This window comes from Engystomops pustulosus, chromosome 1 (genome assembly GCF_040894005.1).
Source record: "Engystomops pustulosus chromosome 1, aEngPut4.maternal, whole genome shotgun sequence".
Lineage (NCBI taxonomy): Eukaryota > Metazoa > Chordata > Amphibia > Anura > Leptodactylidae > Engystomops > Engystomops pustulosus.
Genome location: NC_092411.1, coordinates 258,572,844 through 258,595,739, shown reverse-complemented (window position 1 = coordinate 258,595,739; position 22,896 = coordinate 258,572,844). Strand labels below are relative to the sequence as shown.

At 37.6% G+C, this 22,896-nt stretch overlaps 1 protein-coding gene across 9 annotated transcripts in view; it reads left to right on the top strand.

Moving 5' to 3' along the window:
* PCDH7 (protocadherin 7) overlaps positions 1 to 22,896 on the top strand; it is a 620,030-nt gene that overhangs the window by 5,694 nt on the left and 591,440 nt on the right. The window contains exon 2 of one of the 9 annotated variants that reach the window (XM_072125981.1): positions 12,188 to 12,250. The exons of the other annotated variants lie outside the window; for them this stretch is intronic. Within the exon in view, the coding sequence (XP_071982082.1) occupies positions 12,188 to 12,205 (18 nt within the window). The 3' untranslated portion in view covers positions 12,206 to 12,250. The remainder of the gene's footprint in view (positions 1 to 12,187; positions 12,251 to 22,896) is intronic. 9 annotated transcript variants of the gene reach the window in all.

Genomic DNA, 22,896 nt, shown 5'->3' with positions numbered 1-22,896 from the left:
GAAGAAACTTTGGTCCCTTTAAAGGGCAGTGTTTATGCTGGTAATAAGCCGTCATTTATCATCATAATGAGCCAACACTGACTGGTCTTCACAACTTGCACTTGAAAGTTTATTTTCTCTACTTTAATAATAGCAGAAGATTTGAGGTTTTGGGCGTCTTGGTCATAGTATACGTCCGCCATGCACAGAAGTGTAGGAACTTCCCATTCATTAATTCACATTGCAACAATTTGTGTAGTGAACACAGACTGGAGACTATTAGGCTTCTAGAATTCTGTTAGTTGTTACGGAAATATACATTACCCTTCCGAAATTTAGGGATAGTGTGTCTGTATTCATCGACTTCTCTTTCATTTCTTTCTTTCTTTCTTTCTTTCTTTCTTTCTTTCTTTCTTTCTTTCTTTCTTTCTTTCGTTCGTTCGTTCGTTCTTTCTTTCTTTCTTTCGTTCTTTCGTTGTTTCTTTCTTTCCTTATATATGTTCTATCTACCTTTCTAATAACTACTTTTTCCATCTATCTATCTATCTATCTATCTATCTATCTATCTATCTATCTATCATCTATCTATCTATCTATCTATCTATCTATCTATCTATCTAGCTATTTTTTTACCTGTCCGTGTGCTGTTCTATGTTTATCTATTATCTATCCTTCCTTTTTTATCTATCATCTATCTAATCTGTTTGTATCTGCCTATGTATCTAGTAATCTATCATCTCTCTATTTGTCTATTATATATCTATATATCATCTATCATTCCTATCTATCTGCCTATCTACTTATTTATCAAGTTTTTACTGATCTTTCTAACCGTCTCTATATCTTTCTATCTTTTTTTACTATCTATCTGTCTATCTAATCTATCCGGTACCTAACTATGTAACTATTTTCTTAATGTAACTATTATCTGTATCTTTCCAGCTCTCATCTATCTATCCATCTAACATCTATGCATATATGTATCTATCAGTCTTTTATCTACTTACCTATTTCTCTTTTACCTATCTATATACCCATTTTCTTTCCTCCTATCTTTTATTTATCTGTATATCCATATGTTATCTTTAAATCCCTTATCTATCTATCTATCTATCTATCTATCTATCTATCTATCTATCTATCTTTCTTTCTATCTCTCTATCTATCTATCCATTATCTATCTATCTATCTATCTATCTATCTATCTATCTATCTATCTATCCATCACCATCTAACTAACTACCCATCTATCTCCCTCTCCAGTATACATTACCAGTATTATATTCCAGCTCCCCATGTTGTATATAGAGGTATGCAGGCTAAATTAATAGGCACATCTACACTTACTCTGGGCCTTGACCTGCCTAGTAGTGGTGGAAGCTGATACCTCCTGCCATTAGTGTAATTAGACTAAGTAAGTGATACATCTTATTGACCACAATATCAGGGGTCAGGAAAATCGTTTCCATTTACAAAACTGTGTATCAGAGCCTGTTACACAAATATATCTGCAATCTGAGCTCGGAGGATTTGATGTCCTCCGGACTGTGGTGTATAATACACACTCCAACGCTGCACACACATCTATACACATACATTGTATCCGGATACATTCACCATGTTCTGTTTTGTGTCCTATATAGGAGCATTGACTTTCTGTAATATAGTGGTATTTGTCATTTAACCCCTGGGGCTGTAGTGTCTTTGCATCATGATAACATAGAAAGTTAATTGGATTTGCATGTATCTCTCTCATGTTCCACAATGTTACAATGTATCTCCTAGTAGGAACGCTCCATATCATTTTCGGATGATAGATCCTTCTGTCCGCTATGACGGCCATATAATTAAGCTAGCAGTATATCCAAAGAGCTCAATTGTGCTTCCGCCCCTGTATTCCATTCATCCTTGTCCAATAACGTATCACAACCTCTAACCTCTAATTGGAGCAAAGGGAAAACCTTCCTGACACGGACGCACATGTAGGGATGATATGTAACTCTTAAAATTCAATTTGTTGACTTTTACCTTTCTTTTTGTACCTCTGACCCTCATTATTATGCTGCGGCACGCAGGGAGAGCACTAATGAAGAGCATCCCATAGGGAATATGGACTGCGCATCAGGGCTGCTTCCAGGATTATATATGACTTAGATGGAAAAGGTCTGCGGCCCACAGACCGGGGCGACGTTCTCGAGACGGGGAAATATTGACCCTGTCCTCTTAGTGCACAGCACAAATGTAATGATGAAACACTGAGCGATCTTAATGTTTCATGCAATTATTAAGCAAATGGGCAAAATACAGAGTCAAGAGCAAATTTCTTTTGTCAGTTCATCTGTTATATTAATGTGCGTGGTCCTCAGCGATCTGTTATTTAGCGATGCGCATGGTGTTATGTCCAAATGAACAAGGATGATGTGTATGTCGGCCGTCTTAATACATCGGTCCATGTAATGTCAACTATTAAACTACTAGCACCCTCATACAGGGTATTTCCATTTCCATTCTATAAGTCCCTCTTCTATGTGAAATCTTGCTTTTTTACTTATAAAAAATATTCTCTAAAGTCATGTGAAAATGAGCAGAGATGAGCCATATTTGCCTGAGATGAGTCACTATTAGAGGCTAAAAATTCATCTTTCAGATCACATCTTGATGGTTCTTCGATCTACAATTAGAGATCAAGACAAACAAATTTGGATATTTTTCTGCAGCTCACACTTCCAACTGTTTCTCCATTTCTGTAGTTTAGGGATGAGCGGACCAGAACTTTAGGTTCACCATCCTCGGTTCAGAACCCGGACATGTTGCTTTGTGTTTCTCCAGTTCTGTAGATTAGAGATGAGCGGACCAGAACTTTAGGTTCACCGTCCTCTGTTCAGAACCTGGACATGTTGCTTTATGTATGTCCAGTTATGTAGATTAGAGATGAGCGGACCAGAACTTTAGGTTCACCGTCCTCTGTTCAGAACCTGGACATGTTGCTTTATGTATCTCCAGTTATGTAGATTAGAGATGAGCGGACCAGAACTTTAGGTTCACCATACTCCATTCGGAAGCCCCGCCTATCCCGGACATGTTGCTTGAAGGGCTCCAAAGCAAGCAATCAGGTACCTTTAAGGAAGGGGGTATATTCCGCTACATATGCAGATAGCCCATCACAGTCCGCAAGGATCATACCATGTCAGATTGGGTAGGGACACACCTAATTGATATAGAAGTCTGCACATCAGTTAGTTTATTTATTCATATATTTTAGGAGGAATAATAGAAGAATGAAACAAGGTTCAGTTCTAAGACACAGATGTTCCAGAATCCTTAGCTATCGGAAAGTGGTATCTAAAAAAATAGGGGCTGTTTCATGTGATGCGCTTTTCGAGTACCTGTAGTACTGGTGACGAATGATGGATAGGTGGCATTGTTTCAGTAAGAAAAAGTGCCTTAAGTATTATCATTATATATATATATATATATTATATATATTTAATTATATGTTGTTACTATTGTTATAATTATTAGTATTATCACCAAAATTATAAGGGCTGGCTACTTTAAAGGGGTTGTCTGGTCACAACAAGTTATCATTTATCCACTGATCTGTGAGGGTTTCATTGATGAGACCCCCACATATCATAAGAACGGGAGCCCGTTGTACCACCATTGCACCCCAAAAGAATGAAACAGCTGGTCACACAGTTCTGCTTCTCCACTCACTGTGTATGAAGCTGATGGAAATAAGGACTGCGCAGTAGGGTGCACACACGAGTGGCTGCTCTATTCATCTGGGCTACAAGGGGGTACAACAGACCCCTGTTCAAGTGATCCATGAGGGTACCATCACTGAGATCCCCACGATCAGCAAGTAAGACCCTAATCTGTGGACAGGGCCTGACTTGTTGTCACTGGACAACCCCTTGAAGTTTACCCAACATTTCGCAAACGTTATAGTAATTTACCGAATACTTTCTTATCGAAAATTCTTCGACAATCCTGTACTTTAATAAGCACCACCCAATTGTCTCCTTGAGCTGTTTGAAGCTCCTAAATTCGATTATTAGTGGAATTAACTTAAAGCGGACATTCCCTTTAACTGTGAAGAACGTAAGCAGAATCTCTGGGTCCCACTAGGCTTCCCTCGGTGCTTTGCAGGGAGAATGTAAGGCTCTTTGATGTTACTAAGTTACCATTTGAGGGTTATGCGTAAACTCTGCACTAATGTGCTGTGCATGAAACCATCAACAATCGCGTTTGATCCGACTTTAGAAAGTAGTGGAATCATCTAATTGGTTGCTATGGGTTTTGCCTTTGGTGGTAAGTAACATCCTGGTTGGACTTGCCTCGTATTTTGTTCTATCCATTTATTATGTATAGATATTGTTTGCCCCAGTCCATGAATATTTCACTGTCCTCTTATTCCAGTTTTCTGATACGTGTAAGGGGGGATGAGTGTTCAGTCATCCCCCTAATATGAATGTATCACATGTTTCTCATTTCAGAGGATTTCTAGTAATTGTAGATAATAATTGAAATAACCTAGACGAGTAATAGTATCGTTTTCTGGTCCCACAATGACATCACTGCTCCAGAATGTGTGACTTGTAGACAAAACTAGCCAGGCTTATTTAGCTTAAACATTGGGTGGTCTACGCCTGGAGAACGTAACCATGCAGTGAATGTGTCTCCACTACACGGAAGGATCCTGTCCCCTTCTAGGAAAGATTCCAGATGTGTCAGGACAGTAGGAAGCATCTACCTCCTGTGGAACCATAAATGAAAGCTCAACCGACTTATATTTAGTGTATTATTATTACTTTAGGACTATATTGTTTCTTACTTCATGTAGGTAGTGGTTGTTGAGAGAGGGGCATCAGGATATGTCTAGTATACACTCATACAGGAAGTTTGCATAGAAATGAGCAAATCATCCAAGATTTTTATTCATAGAAGCGTCATCAAATTTTTCAAAAAGAAGTGAAAAATTGTTTTGTTAATGTTTTAGGAATTTTTGATTTTCCTTCTCTAAGCTCTGGGATTAATGATAGAAGTAGCTTGTCACCGTAGATGGGTCCAAAGTGATTCAGAATATTTGGATTTAATTCATTGCTTGAAAAATGCCAGATTCATAGCGAAACTACAAACCAATGAATAGATTAGTGATGACTGTATGTTGTGGTGAAAACTTGAAGCAACACTCCAGTTCACGATTAATATTCACAATAAATTCATACGTAAAAAATCTTCTTTATATCTCAGTGGTCCTCTTTACTTTTATAAGCATTTTAGACTACTCTATGCACACCGATGTCTGGCAGGTTGAGACACACCCCTCTGTTCTTGGTTGGGCAAGCTGAGAGGGAGTGGCTTAGTCTACCAAATCAAATTGGAGGGAATTCATTAAGACTGGCGTTTTGAACGCCAGCCTTAAATTTGCCCCCACTTGTAGCCTCTAGCCTCTTAGTAGATTGGGCACAAACTCCACCAGTTCGAACCAAAGACCAGGTCTGAAGTGCTGGAGGTTTTTGGTATAGTCTCCATCTGTGGCTATAGTAAATCTGGCATTCGTGTCTCTTGACCGTCCCCCCCACCTGAATCCCACCCCAACATGCCCAGAGTGACATGTGGGGCAGAGAAGCCAGAAAGCTGTAGAGGAGGGGGAGCTTTATGTGCCTTTCAATGTGCATAGTGAATCTCCCCCAATCAGTTGTCATTGAGACTGTTGACTATTTTACAAATAAGAAGAATAGACTGGGAACCAGAGGTACTGTGCCAGGAGGGTAGGGGTTACTGTTTTAGGGGGATAAGGGGTACTGGGCCAGGAGGGTAGGAGGTACTGTTTTAGGGGGATAAGGGGTACTGGGCCAGGAGGGTAGGGGACACTGTGCCAGGTGGGTAGGGGGTATTAAAGCATAGCACCATGCATTATACATAGCTTTTTTTAAATTCTTTTTAATATTAAATTCTTTGAGCCGTTGCACTGTATGTTTTAGACAAAATCTTTTCATTAGAATTGTCTTTAAATATAGGATTTACCTCCATCTGGACATCCACTATTCTACAGTCTCTATAAGGCAAAGTGGCTAAAAGTGGTAAACTTTCCTTCAGCTTCACCACAGGGGGAAAACAAATTTCTCATTGAAATCCATGGCTTATCCTTGTCATGCCAGGATTCGTTTTATTGGTCACTTATCCTTTGGACATTTTGGATCAGCCGAATGAAAACTCGGCTTCTTCCCTGCTTTCCAAGAACAGCACCGTACATGGTTTAGTGGAACTAGCTCAGTGTACTATTCAGTTGTATTCACTTCGATAGTTCTGACCTGCAAATAAGCCATGTGACAAATTATTGTGACATCACCGTCTTGGGAAACAATTTGCAAGGTTGCCCTGAAGTCTGCTAGATGAGGGAGCTGACTGTTTATATTTTGACATAGATCATCTACACTTAGCTCCTTACACACAAACATAACACTGCAACCCAGACGTAAAAAATGGCTGACTGGGGAAGGGGAGGGATGAACGCTCCTCACCCCTCCCCTCTTCGTAGGGAACCGCACAGCTGGGTCTTACATAAAATGAAAAATAAAGCATTCTCTATCCGTTTTCCGGTAACGGCACGTTATGGTGACACATTCATGTGCTCACAGTACCGTGCCATGCATGATGACGGATGGTGGCCGTATGCTAGCTGCCATTCGTAGGGCTAACTTACGGCCACCATACGAGTTCAAGGGAATGGAACCTTAGGGCAAGTGATGAATACAAAAGGTGCCAAACACTCATGAAATATAATAAAATCTTCTCCAGTCTCCATATGGTCCATATAATCTCAGTCCTTATTGTCAGATTACACATATTTTAATTCCTTTATCTTGCAATTTCTTTATTTTTAAGTGTACAACCCAAGTAAATCCCTGTACAAGACTTTTAATGATAAATCGGTCATGTTGTGCACAAATCTCAAATAGACAGTATAAGATACATAAAAAATGTTAATTATTGCTAATACTTTATGAGACAGTTCTATGCGTTTTTTACATCACATTTTCACCAAAAAATTGAAAAAACATTATAAATACACTGAATCCACAGGAAAAAAAATACTGGCGTTGCTGGGTTTTTAGACACCAAATGGGTTAATATGGTGTCATTGTGAGAAAGATGTGTTGAGATAAGAGCTTAGTGCAGCTAGGCCAACACTAAGCTCTATAGTTCACAAGATTTCTATGCAGGCATCAGAGAACAGATAAAACCCAACACGCACACTTTACAGCTATCATCACCTGGAGGATTTTCCACAACAATTCTCTCCCGAATACATATTGTGTCGGTAAACGCTGGAAGGTGTGTGCCGTTTACTGCCGGTGCACTACGTTACACTATACGTTGCTTTGTTTTGGTTAATACATCGCTGTCTTATATGTCATAACTTAGCCATAAAGGAGGATTTCCCCTGCGCTGGAGGCACTGGGAAAGTTACAGCTTGTAATTGTGGTTTCTGTTTGGAAGCTTATGTGACATCTTGTTGCATGACAGGTAGTGTCAGCCCTTTTTTTTAATAATATGCTTGATATCTTGCCTGGAAGGGTATTGGTAGATGCATCTCGAATAAATCACTTTAATAACATTCTCATAAGTGGCTGAGCAAGGAGCATATTTGGATTTATTGAGAATGAATGTATCTTTGCATCTCTTGTTTTTCTCAAGTAACTCATTTTGTAGTGGTAAAGTAAGGTTTCGTTTCCGTTCTGCTGGCAAAAAAAAAAAATCTATGAGATAGATAAACAAAACAAAAACTATGTGGATTATCCAGAATATATAAAAAACATGGCTGCTTTTTTTCCCAAAAAATCCCACCACTGTTGTCTATGGTTTTGTCATATTGCAGTACCACAGCTTAGCAATTGATTTGGGCATAGCTGCAGTTCAACCAAAACCTGTTTTGGAGAAAAAAAATAAGCCCTTGTATTTAGAACCCATTTCAATGCTGTAAAGGAAATAGAATATGTACCAAGTCATCCAACAAGTAACATTAGAATCGTGTCATGGAGATTAACATAGTATCATAGTAGATAAAAGATAAATCCTATAGTTGTGATCCAGTAGAAGCCAAAACCGAACCCTACAAGGCTGATGCCCATTGGCCTACAGTAGGGAAAAATTCCTTCCAGAATCCAAATATGACAGTCAGATTAACTCACTAAATCAACATCATCTATAAGTTCCATGCGTAGTCTTCATTATAAGATTTCCAGACATGTGATTGAGATTCTTCTTGGCTTCTTTCCATTCTGCACATCACTAGACATCAACTCCCCTTTCACAATAATTGATATTTCATCTTGAAATATGGAGTAGAACAAAGAGATTGGGTTCCTCAACATGCAGATTGATTGGAAGAAGGAAAGAGATGTTCGGAAAGCTTTAAAGGGGTCCTACGCAATGGTGGTTTTACTTGGGTATGGATTAAAATACATGGAAAAGTCCATTTTCTTTGACCACATGGAAAACTTTTCTGATGTTGGAGCTTGACATGTAGAACATTTTTAACTTATTCAATAGCCAAAAAATAAGCAGCCAATGAAGAGTGACTGTGTTGATGTTATACATTATTCTACCCCTTTTATGTGTCAATCCAGATTTCTCTGGCAGGATCTGCCAGCAATATAATGTCCAAAACAGGAATCAGACCTCTGCACCGAGCCATTCCCCAAAATATTTACAAATACATTGACAACTGATGGTTACGAATCCCTCATCACTGATTGGACAATGCCACTGTGTACAGGAACACACAGCCAATTGGTAACACCCAGTTGTCAAAGCATTAATACATTATTGGGAGGGGTAATAGAGTTTTGGTGTAACGCAGAGTTCTACAAACTGTATATATTATGAAGAATTCAATTATTTGATGAATTAGTAAAACAGACATGTCAGGAATTAATATATGTTTTTGATATAAAGTATATTTATATTTTAATGATTATGTGAGTGTTTTTGTACCTTTTTGCAGCATTTTATCTCTACCTTTTAGTTTTAGCTTTTGCCGTCTGCTCTCAGCGTAATATCTAATCAAGGACATGTTGAGCAGAGATAAAATATTGTCTTGTATTGATAACGTTTTCATATCCTGTGATGTTATCGTCCAGCTGCATTAACTAATTGCTTTTGTGGGAGATATTGTGACTTTCTGTTGTTTCATTTGATGCATTTTAAGGTTTTTGTTCTCTTCTTGTCTATATGTTGTCCAATTCATGTCTGAAGGGACTATAATCACATTTGTGAAAGTGAAGATTGTTCCAGTTGACCAAATTTTGTCCTTTAGTATGAATTCAATTTCACGTTGCCTGCCATGGCAACATATAACCTGTGTCATACATACTTTTTACTTTGTGTGCCGATTTTTATCTTTTTGTGACTATTTTATATAAAAACTATAAAACGCATTTTTGTTGTTAAGAGGTGTTTTAGAAACTTTTGTTTCAACCTTTATCCAGTTTAAGGGTTTCGATTTAGATCGGTAAAAGCCATGTCACGGTAATTGAAAAACAAATATTAAAAGATGGTTATTATTTGCAAACAAACTTTTATTTTTCTGTAAACTAAAATATGGAATCCAAAAAATGCGCCTAGTAAATACCTATAAGAGGGGTGGGGATAACGAAAATATCTGGGGCACGAAGAGCTCAGCTTAATCTATGCTTTGGCTCTGCTACCCCCTAGATTGTACAATATTGCGTCAACTCAACTGTATAATACTTTAGATATTAGATATTTACATTACAAATATTAATAGTTAATTCATAGATCGTTTTGTTGATAGAAGGTAATTTGAGTCAAAATATGGAAGTTGGCATATGTACAAACCATCTAGTTCTTGGATATTTTCAGGAACCTTTGGTGTGATGTCTCATAAGTATATTTTCCCCTTGAATATAATAGCATCCGATGGCTGGACAAGGATATACCATAACAATGAATATACGTCCTCTGCTCATACATGCAAACTGACACAAGGTCTATGAGGCTGATAAAGTTAGCTGATGACTATCTCGGCTGTCTTCATCAGTCTCATAAAATTGTACAAAATAACAATGAACATGTGTGAACCGAGATCTTGGGGTACGAGACCTGTATACTTGTGCAGCACTGTATAGTTACTTGCCATATTTCATACTTATGGATTATGGGGCACGTTTGTCATATGTTGGCGCTAAGCGTGTTTCCCCCGCCCCTGGCACGTGCTGGATCTCTCAGGAGGTTCCGGTCTCTTGATAAATCTCGGTCTGACCTACAGTAGAATTGCGTCATAGCCTGCACCTGAATGGCTACCGGCGATGCACAGGTGCGGGGCATTGCACTGCACATGCCGGCACCACCCTTCCCAGCCCAACGTATGTAGAGGGCTGAAAAATCACATTTCCCAGTTCTGTGCCAAGAATTGCAACTAAATCAGGGCTTGTACGACTGTTTTAGCCATGATAAACATAGTCCTATATGTTTAGATTCCAGAAACGAAGAGAAGTCTCTAAGGGGAGGGCAAAGTAGACAGGTGTCAAAAATTCTGATGGAATCTGATTGTAGATTGACCTTACATATATCTTTGAACGAGTGTCCATCTAACTATTGTACTCATGCTTAGCTTATATCACTAACTGAGTTCACTGGAGGATGGTGGCAGTGACAAAAAGTCACATCAAGGAGGATGATGGCAGTGACAAAAAGTCACATCAAACTTTTATGTGAAGTGGTTGTATGATTACTGCAACTTGTTTTTCCCTCATTAGTGTTGGGGGTCTACAGTTTATAGAAAGGATAGCATTCTGCTCAGGTCTTCCAGGCAGGGGCGTAACTTGAGGGGGTGCAGAGGGTGCGATCGCAACCGGGCCCAGGAGGTTTAGGGGCCCCATAAGGTGTCACTTTCCAATATGGGAAGATAAGTACTATAAAACATACATTATACTCGGGGGCCCTGGCAAGACTTTGCACTGTGGCCCATCAGCTTCAAGTTACGCCATTGCTTCCAGGTCTGGAAATTTAGCCTGTCAGTTAAAAAAAAAACAGAGTATGTCAAATGTATGATGTTTCGGCACCGCTAGAAGAAGACATGACATTTTTAAGTATCTCCAGATAAATTGTTCACTTTGTAAAATAAAACATAATGTTTCTGTCAGAATGGATCTGGACATTTTCCATAATCAGGAGGCTCAGGGTGTCATAGCGTGCTTCCCTGTTCTGGGCACATATGTGTACCACGAGATTTATTCACCAACCATCTGGGTACAATCACAGACACTCAATGCTTAAGAGAAAGAGGAGATATGAAGTACCGGCATGAAGAAATAGTAGATATGCAATAAGGCATGTATATATATATAGGAAAAAGAAAAAATCCACAGCAGCACAATGTCAAAAAGACCCCTAAAAAAAGGGGAGGGTGCAAAGACTCAGCAGTCCTGGTAGGAGACTCACATGCATATAGTTGTCAGTATATATATATATATATATATATATATATATATATATATATACTCATTAACTCATTAGTGGGTGAACAGTTGTAGGCTCATAATGAAGACAAAACAATCCCTGTACATTATCTTTAAGCTCAGTAAAATACTAGATAGGATATGCTATGCGGGATGGTTCAGAAATAGTCGGAGAAATCACGGAGTGAACATTCGTGAAATTCCTGAAGAGACAGCACATTGTTCTTATGATCTTAATGTCAAACCTCACACACAGTAAAAGTGAGGGATGGACAGCACATCACAAGGAGCTATCTAGGATATATCACATTGCAATGGTTGTGATAAGGCTTCATGCACGCTGGCTTCATATTACTCCATATGTTACCATATGTTTCTCCAGATGGCTCCAGATTTTGGAGAGATTCTCCCCTTAAAAAAAAATGTTGTATGAAATCTGAAACATAGAAGTCTATGAGAATCATATTACACGTTTCTAAGAGTGCCCTTGGTCTCAATAATAAGCTGTACCCGGCTCCTTATCACGTTCCCACTGTATTGTTACCATTATATTTATATATGTTTTTTACATGTATTTACTCATTTATTTGTTATTCATTGATTTATGTTAATTCCATTTTACGTAGTTTTACATTTATTATTATTTATTTATTTTAATCTATTATTTCGTCATCTTGGTGCATTTTTTTTTTACTCTTCACGTTTTCTTTTTCCAGTCACATATTTTCTTTTGATTTCACCCTGTGGGGCCTTATCACCTGGATCGAGTGCAGAATTTGGTATGTAACAGAAGTCCCCCTTAGAGGATGCTGCCTTAAGGGCTAAGCTTTTGTAAATGGCGTAAATCTGTCTCCTTGTCTCGTTACTCTTTTTGGCTTTTTTTTTTTTTTGCATGATATTAACCAGTCTTGCGCATTGATATACATTATTAGCATTTTCAGCTACATAATGAAAATCCTCTATTTGAGCTGGGCACCTGGGGTCTCTCGTGGCTTACTGTAAGCTCCTGTGTAAACATCTCTTTTAATGTTAGGCCTGCTAATGTAACCACAACTGCAATCTAATGTATTTCCATTACTATCAATATTGTTATACAATGTTTGCCAATACCTTTGTTTCATAGACCTCTATATACCGTAATATATAGCTTTTTTTTAATCATTTTTAATTTTTAATGTTATTTCTTTTGTAATATAACTCTACATAGACTAAGATACAATACAGCATGTGCCAAGATTTTGAGGTTCGTACTCAGACTCACCACTAACAACTGGTCAGAAATTTAGAATATAGGGTAATCCAAACCCAAATTTTTCGAAACCAATATTTCAGTATAATTGGAAACACAGTAAAAGGCTACATACACAAAACATGTGTTATTTGCTGAAATGTAGGTTTGCAGCCCATCTGTCATTACTGGATGAGCACCACTCATACACCGATGACAATAGAAGACTTGGTCAGGTATAGGACCGGCTCTATGTTTTGGGACCCGGGCAGTCAGTTCATGCACATGGGTGCGGAATCCACGGCTGTAGGCATGAGCCTATGTAAAGACGTGTGCTAGCCACTGAAACAATGGCTATTCACTTGATAGTATAGATATCAGATATTGAAGGCATCCAGTTGGGTTAAGAATTCTAAAGGAAAGAGGACACTTACTTTGCTCTATTTAGATATCAATACTTGCCTTTGGTTTATTTAGGTCTAAATACAGGCTGTCCCCGACTTAAGGACACCCGACATACAGACCCCTAGTTACAGACGGACCCCTCTTCCCACTGTGCCTCTCGTGAAGCTCTCTGAATGCTTTACTATAGTCCCAGGCCGCAGTGGCCGGCTGTAAGGTGTCTTTAATAAAGCTTTATTGATAATCCTTGTTCCCATTACAACAAAAAAAATAAATAAATCCAATTGACACTGGGACAAAAAAATGTGTCTGTAGTTACAATGATAAAAAATACAGCTCCAACTTACATACAAATTCAACTTAAGAACAAACCTAAAGAACCTATCTTGTAGGTAACCCTGCCATTGACATTACAGGGCAAAGTAGAGGGGAAGCTCGTAGGTTGTAATACAAAGCCCACACAAAACTTGCAATAGTTGAGAGAGAGTATGGCATTAGAGACTAATGTTTTAATATGTGCTGTCTTTGGGAGACATCATTTTAGTTAGTCACCTACAAGCAGCTAAGGATACACCGAGAATCAGTGATAGAGTATGTAAAGGGAAAAACTGATACAAAGTGCAAAATTCTATGTAATGTTATATAATAGAGGGAATAGTTTTACTCCTCATGTACTGCACATAAACATCACTAGATATCTCTTCAGAATAGGTTGTGATGTCTATGTGCAGTACATGAGGAGTAAAACTATTCCCTCTATTATATAACATTACATAGCATTTTGCACTTTGTATCAGTTTTTCCCTTTACATACTCTATTACTGATTATTGGTGTTTCCTTAGCTGCTTGTAGGTGATCTAAAATGAAGTCTCCCAAAGACAGCACATATTAAAAACATTAGTTAGGTAAGCTTTAAGAAATACTTTCTTATAATTACGATGGTCAACAGCCAACTGTATGCCTAAAATTGCAAATGTCTGTAGTACATATTCTTTCAATCTATATGTCCGATGTAATTGTGCATGCAGTGTGTAGATAATCTCATGTAAATTCCACTATACTATGCACATCATTAATTTTACAAGGAATATTCTCTGTTTACGTATTTACTGGTGAGCAGAGATATTTTACCATCTAGTAAGGAGTGCTATAGTATAAGCCGTGGGATGATAAATCACACACACACTAAGAGCACTACTTTTTAATTAGGCTTTAGAGACATTCCCTACGAGAGCTCCAACAAGACTACACAGCATGGCATTGTTACTGTATCATCGCCGAGAAACTGCTGTGTATTATAGATTTCTAGAAATCCAATGCATTGATACTAGGGAAAATAATGGTCCTATTTGTAAAGTAGAGACAAAGAATACAGTTATAGAATTACTGCCACACTGAGAGATGTATTAGGTTTTTACATACTATGCAGCGTTTCTCTGCTCTGTCCCTGACTGACCTGCACTACGAAAAATAGTCTCCCCTATTTATAGTAGCATTAGCATTTTTTTTTTTTTTTTAGGTTGTCTCGCCATAATTTTACAATCATGCAAATTAAATTTGGATTATTTGTGATTTTTTTATTATATTATTTAATTTCTATCTCTACAAAAAGCCATGTAGATTCTACTTAACTGTTCCTGGTATAAAAAATTAAAAGAATGTATAATTTTTCAATAGTTGTGGAGGTCTTCCCCATTAAGCGCTACCTTAGCATTACCAGTATTCGGTGCCCACGTCTGACTTGAAAATCCAGGGGGTCACAGGACATACTTTGGCCAATAAGTGGCCTCCTCACAACATGGGACGTTAAATTCTCATAGTCATAAAAAGGGAACTTGTTGGCTAAATTGGGTCCCATGACCTCCTCGGAAACTCTGGCCAAGAGCAATTGCTGAAGATGGGACATGAGAACTGAGAGTAAGAGCGGGTTAAATACACCTCTTTTTTTCACCAGACCATTTCCAAAATTTCTTGCAAATCCATTTATTTACAAGCCAGCTCCAGTGCATATGTAGTGCAGTAGACCTATTTTTGTAGGCATATCGTAATGGCATATCTTGGCCTCCACCATATCAATCTTGCGCCTGGTGTAGAATTTTGCTATAATTTGCTTCTGGAACTAGCACAGGTTATAGTTAATGCAGTGCATTATGGCCCACTACATGCCCCTCCCCACCCTCTTTGTAAGGTGGTGGCATCAAAATTCAGGGGGGACATGCTAGTATACAGCTTAATAGATCCCCCACATACTGTTAGTCTTGAGCCAGATGTTATGGTGGCAGGAATTGGCTATGTTTAAAGGGATAGTGCTGGAATTTTGGAAAAACGTACTATGGTCATACGGAAGCATCAAGCGAAGACTTATATTTACTCTGCTCAAGCTCACCGTTTTAGTGCTGCATCTCTGTCATGGGACCTATGACGGCACTCCATCTCAAGACATTATCAACCTACATGTAAAAACTTTGCATGTAGAAATCAGTCTTGTACAGACAGTCCCCGGGTTATGTACAAGATAGGTTCTCTAGGTTTGTTCTTAAGTTAAATATGTATGTAAGTTGGAACTCTATATTTTACAATTGTAGCCCCAGTCAAAATTTGTTTTGGTCTCTGTAACAATTGGATTTTAACAATGTTGGGTTGTCATAAGAACCAGGAATAACAACAAAGCTTAATTACAGACGCCTTTGATCATTGTTATAGTTCTTTATTGTAGCCTAGGACTAAAGTACAGTAAATTACCAACATCCAGAGGTCCGTTTGTAACTAGGGGTCGTCTGTAAGTCGGGTGTTCTTAAGTAGGGGACCGCCTGTAATTATTTATGCTGTTCTCTTGAAGCAAACTATGTGGCTCACCCACTTTATCCTGTAGAGCTAAATACTGACTTTTTTTGTAAATCTTGATTCATTTGCATAGATATTTGGGACATATATTTTACAGAAAAGGAATGACAGCTGCAGGTAGGATCTTGCTTTAGTCATCACTCTAGACATTCTGCAGCGTTCTTGTGCTGCATGCATAGAATTTAAGATTAACTTTACAAACAGGCTTGAGGATCGGTTAAGGGAAGACTTTATTATGTGTTTACTATACTTTTACTATATGTGAACATGTGCACATGGCAGGGTTATGCATGTTGATACTGTATTTAGGCATATGGCACCCATGAGGCTCGCTGTTGTTGAATCTTAATTATCCTATATGTCAGCAGTGTGATACCATAAATCGCACCATATGTATAACAATATTCTGTCACATATTTCCTTCTTCTTGTAGAATTAAAATGCTCATTTGGCCTTGCTGAATGGGTACATACCATATATACTCGAGTATAAGCCTAGTTTTTCAGCACAAAAAAACTGCTGAAAACACAAAATTGGCTTATACCCGAGTAAAAAAAATATAGGTTTTACCAGGTTTTTGTGGTAAAATTAGGAGCCTCGGCTTATACTTGGGTCGGCTTATACTCAAGTATATACGGTATATGTTGTCATGAAAGATATTCAGCTGAAAAGTCCTTCTTTGGCCAAAATTTTTTTTTTGGCCAACGTAAGGTCAATTTATAGCGTACAAATAAACCTGTCAGTATTAAAGTTTTATTACAGCACATGGTCCACAACAATAGATGGGTGTTTTTGTTTTGTTTTGTTCTAGTGTCTTCATTATAACGTTATATTGTAATCGTTAAGATCTGTTGAGGTCATTTTAGCTATAAATACATTTGTTTTTGGCCCACTCCTATTTTGCATCTCAGTCTTCTAGTTTTCCTTTAATACAAAAACCAAATGTGAGAACACTTTCCATCTGGTATAATTACAGAGGATTAGCTGTACAATTGTAGATTTCAGTTCTGGCCTAGTGTGAACACCTGGCTGGCCTGGCTCTATATTTGGTCATAGTCATTTATTCCCAGTACATCTGTTTCCCATTGTTATTGTTGCTGTTTATGGGCGTCTGCAAACTTTTTTTATTTGATTATGATTTTTTTTTTTTTTTTTTCGAAAGGAACTTTCACCCACAATATAAAGTTTAAAATCATAACAATTCAGTATAACCACCAGGAAAATGGCATTTATTTTTGCTGCCTTGTTGAGTTTAGGAATAAGAAAAATTTGGAATTCCTGTTGACTATGTCCATGGCCAGTCTACCCCCAGAATGATAACTAAACTATAGTGATCACCAGTAATAACAATTCTCAGGTCTCCTGCACGCACCTCCTCAGTTGTTAGTTCCAGATACTACTATGTATAGATTATGCCAGAGATGAAATTTCTACTAGAACTTTATACCAGGGCTAAAACCATCAATAATAGCTACTATCTAAATCCCATCCCATCAAAATCCATAATGACACTAGGGACACTTACTCATAGATCCAAGCACCTTGACTGTATTAATCTTCCTATAGTTGTTATCCGTGGCTTCCTCCTTCAAAAATCAACTTTTATAATTATGCTTATGAGCCAAAGGGTTCTGGGGGGCATTACCAGACACCCTTTGTGGTGTAGCTTCGCAGGCTGTTACATAGCCCCCCCTCCTGCTCTCCCAGGACTTCCCATTCCCTCTTCCTGGTGTAATCTAGAACAGTTGGAGGTGGGAAGTGATCATTACACACTGTAACAGTCTGTGAAGTTAGAGCACTGGTTATGCCCCCCAGAGCCCTTCTAACACACAAGCATACTTTTAAAAGTTGCTTTTAGAAGGAAGCAGACCATGGATAACAGATATAAGAAGATTACCACAGTCACGGTGCCTGGATCTAAGAGTAAGTGCCCCTGGTTTATCATGATGGATTTTTAAGATACATTGAACATATCTTATTTTACCTAATAATATATTGTAAAGCTTAAAACCACGAGGTGTGAACAGATTTAACTTAATGGTTGCACAGAATTTTGATATAGCGGAAATGAAGGAAATATATAGAAGTCTATATAGACTGTTTTTAAAGGTGACCTGCCATGTAGTACATCCAGTCCAATGTTTTCATAGGTGAACATATTGATACATACTGCACAAAACCCATGTTTCATATACTTTTTTCCATTCAGTTCTGTAATTTTTGTTTTTCACTTTTCTAGTATTGGCTAAGTATGAAATCATGTTGGGACTTATCTATATTGTGTGTGCCTGTAGGAGATGGCATATCTTAGTACTCCGAGTTCTTACATTCCTCGACATTCCTCAACTATAAAAGACATTTTTTTCTACGTAACAACAGTTAATTCTTGCTTCTTTATTTTTATTTATCTTTTAATAGCATAAAAATAGAGAATAAAGAATATAATTTATTTTCTCCTAAAAAATTTCGAACATTGCATAAAAAAATAAAAGCTGTTTTAATATACATTCTAAAATAGGGGGGAACTAATTTATATATATATTTTTTTTTTTCTTTGAATTTTTTTACATTTTTACATTTTTCTTTTATTTACTTTTCCTTTTAATTTAAATTGAGTCTCAAATTCAAATATGAAGTGAAACATTGCAAAATAAGCAAAAATATAAAATATATTTATATTTAAATTATATTTACATTTTATATATAATTTTGTTACCTTATTTAATACTTAATTGTGCTTCTAAAACATTCCCTTTGTCCAAAACTGTTGCTTTTAGAAAGTGTGTTATTCTAACCAGAAAAGTCAATTGACATCAGATTCCTCCACGGTGCCAACACTCATGTAGGGATAATAGGAGCAATTTATACCACTTGATGAGCAATTTGGTGCTCCTGTCAACTTTTTACTGGTAAGATGATTCCCAGATCATTGGAGCACACAATCGTGCTGTTTTGTTGTTCATATTTTTTATTATTAGAACTGAGAGTTGAGCCATTATTATTAGCAGCCTCCAGGAACTTCACATAAGTTTTTTTTAATTTTTATTTAGGAAATAAAAACTGCTACAGATACCACCAGACTGATCATCCAAATAAGTCTAAACCGCTTTATAATTCCGTCCCATAATTGGTTATACGATTGCATTTCAACGTTCTTGGCGGTAGAAATTTACGTCTATCATGCCAGTCTACTGAGATACTTTTGAAGACATGGAGGACATTCCTAAAAAGTAGTCTCTTGTAAAGATTGGAGCAGCCCTTAACAAATTTTCACGCATGCCTCAGTAATTTTAAGAGGGATGATTTACTTTTTCATTATGTATGTTCTCTCTGTAGAAGTCTTTTTGAATCCCCTCCCCTGCTATTCCACCAAGTCACATACTGATGAAAGAAAATTCCGAGCTTAGCCTCTCCAAGATCCACCATAGCCATAGCTGCTTATCTTCCTTTCTTTCCCCCTCAGAGGATAAGATCACTTACAATTCAGTGTGAAGATCAAAACCTTAAACAAAAGCTGCTCTATTTTGGCACGGTGTATCGAGGCTTCTTACTTGTGGTCTCGTCCAGTGTTAGGTTCCTTGAGGCATCGTAATTTACTTATTAACAAGTCTTCGTAGATTCATTAAAATGAACATTAATAGAAATGAAGTGAATCCGTTTTATACGTAACTATATACTTCCTGAGCTCGGGAATTAATTGCCTATATGAAATATTCTTACAGCAAGGCTAAAAGTACATGCCATGCTCATTATTTTTTGACATGATATCTTTTTTATGATTTAAAAAAAAAGGAAAAAGAAAAAAAAGGTGACTCGTATTCTGTAGCTAGAGTAAAAGTTTAAGTATCATTACCGCAGAGCCGGCAGAATAATAATTAGTCGTAATATGGTACTCATGTTTTTCAATGTGCATGTGGAGCCTCTGCCATGTTGAAGACAACTTTCTGCCTGTACTAGTATTTATAGTCTGGCACCTAAGTCTGCTAAGTTTGGACATTATTAGCAGAAGACGCATGTCCTACCAAGGTGCCCAGATATCTTCAAAATACCCTCAGATAAACAACATGTTACAACATTTTTGTTCAGATTACAACCAAGACTGTTGATGTCCAAGAAAAATTAAGTCCCCTATATGCCAAATTACCAATTGCCATTAATTTATCTGATGTGTACTATGAACACCAGCTGCCTTTATACGTGCAGGATCGGCTTGGTGTAAAAAGTACATGTCATTAGCTGATATTGGCTATTGGGCAAGTGCTGGGGCCTCCGTGCACGTTAGATGGTTGGCTAAGCCAGCCAAGATTAGCAGTTTCATCCAATTATAATATCCAAAATATAATTTGTATAGGAGGTTTAAGTGCCTTTAGATGGATATTCACATTTAAAGGAAACCTACCACTTCCGATGGTGGTTATAAGCTGCAAATGCCGTGCACCAGCTCTGGGTGAGCTGGTGCCGGCACTTATTTTCGTAATGTTTTTAAACAGAAGTAAAGCATTTAAATGCTTTAGTAATCCTTATATACAGGTAGCTTCACCACACCATGGTCCGCGCTCGGCGCACCATGTGCGCGACCACTTCATGCGCCTGAATAGGAAGCAGTCGCGCGCATGGTGCGCCGAGCGCGGACCACTGTGCAGTGAAGTTACTTGTATATAAAGATTAATAAAGCATTTAAACACTTTACATCTGTTTAAAAACATTACGAAAATAAGCGCCGGCACCAGCTCACCATGAGCTGGTGCACCGCATTTGCAGCTTATAACCACCATCGGAAGTGGTAGGTTTCCTTTAATAGCCAATGGAAAGAGTAACCCTCTTAAAAAATATATTTGAAAGAATGGTCATGTTGAAATCCAGTATGCATACTCATTTAATGCAAATCCGCTGTTGGGGAAATCCTTCATCCAAAACAAATATTGATAAATCTTCTGAGATTTTTAGACCTCGTTGACAACAGAGGCCTTCCTGCTATAACAGGCCTCAGACCAGACACATCTTTGGAAACTTTCTTCCATAAAAAACCCTTCCCAACTACTTATCTAATAGCGGCTTTGCACATTAAATGAATGTGGACCAAAACCATTGATTCAAAATTAGATGCATCAACCATCTAATGTATATTAAGGTGCCCCAAGAAGTTGGCAAACATCTTGATTTGAACATTCTCTAGATTTTTGCTTTTAAGGTGGTTAAGAGTGGGTAGAGCATTGACAGGTGATCTAGGTTACGCATGCTTAAGGGGGGAAGGAAGGATTTGGAAAGTGAGCCTTCAACAAACAACTATATATGTAGAACCAATCTAAGCCTTGTACTTTTATGTAAGACCATATCCCGTTGCCACCAAACATAAGGAGCTTTAAAGTAACTGGACACCTGCTTACCCATCCACTTCACTACACAACTGTTTTGTGATCCTGCTTAATCCCATACATTTTTTTTTTTCAATTAATTTTAAAAATTCTTAAGCAGAAACTAAGAAAGATCTTATACTGTTATATATTTAAAACATCTGATTTTATCTATGATTATAGCCTGCCCTTAGAGATGAGCCATAGACATACAAACAGCCCCCATAGCTCATCAACCTCCGACCTGTAGCCTTTGGGACCAAATCCTGACACAGAGCCTATTAGAGATCAATACCAAGTCTAACGCTTATATATCTGAGCTAAATTTATACATTTCTTCTTTAAATTTCCCCTGTGATTTAAAATAGTAACATAAAATTGGAATTTAAAATGGCAGCTTATACGTAAATCCTTTTATTTGCACACTGGAAATGTAAACTTTATCACCGCTAAAGATGATACATGCCATCCTCAGAGTATAAGGTCACATATATTTTTACCACCGTGATATAAATTTTCTACTTAGATCTGAAAATTGCAAGCTCTGTTTGCTTTGTGCTAAGCTCCGCATTACATTATTTATTAGGGTGTGGAAAGCAGCAGCCAGATGTCATAAAAGTACAGCATGGACATACCGCAGCGTAAAAATAAACACTTCTCCATCAATAAAAACACAAGCACAATAAAGCTCCACTCAAAACATTAAAAAGATGAAAGTTTGCACAACAATGAATTATTGATAAGCCGTGTTAAACTGTTTCATAGATGGACAGTTCATTATTTATATGCTTTTGTGGTTGATTTATGATATGTGCTTTGTGTTGTAGTGATCATAAATATGAAAGCGATCAACTTGCATTATTTAGGCCTAGATGGTTCAGTGCTGATCAGGGTAAATTGATCTTATACTGCAATATTATATTCATTACACAGGATATCCATATTTCATATACTATAAAAAAGAATAAATATATCCCTCAACCGCCCCCCCCCCCCCCCAGAGATCAACTCAAGATTTCAAGATTTGCTTGCTTGAAATTTCATCAAACTTTTCAAAAGATTCTGTTCGGGTCCGAATATATTCTTTCAGAAACTATGTTAGTCCAGCTGTCCTGGAAATTGATATAGAAGTCCCTCTGGCCTTTTGAAACAAAGATTTTGCATGAAAAGGTCTTATATATTGATGAGTCCACCAAGTCCACTGGCTTTGCCGGCGGCATTTAAAAAGTAACATCTATGATCAATGCCACCACCGATCGCAGGTCTTACCAGTTTGGTGAGAGTTTCAACCCAAACCTTAACGGGTCTGCACATCCCTAGTCCTATACAATTTTTTTAATTTTTTATAATATTTTTTTTTTTTTACTTTCCCTCTCATATGGTCCCTCCCTAATGACAGTATAGCTAGCTACCATTTTAAAAGATTTGGCTTCTAATTCAGTGTCTAAAAAGTGGCAGATTGGTACTGAATCTACGGATAGGTTCGCAGATCCCTAATCTAAGTCTTCACATGTATAGTGGTTTATTATATCATATTATTTTGTTTTTTTTCTTGATGACCCATGACCCAACTGTTGTGATCTAATTCCATCATTA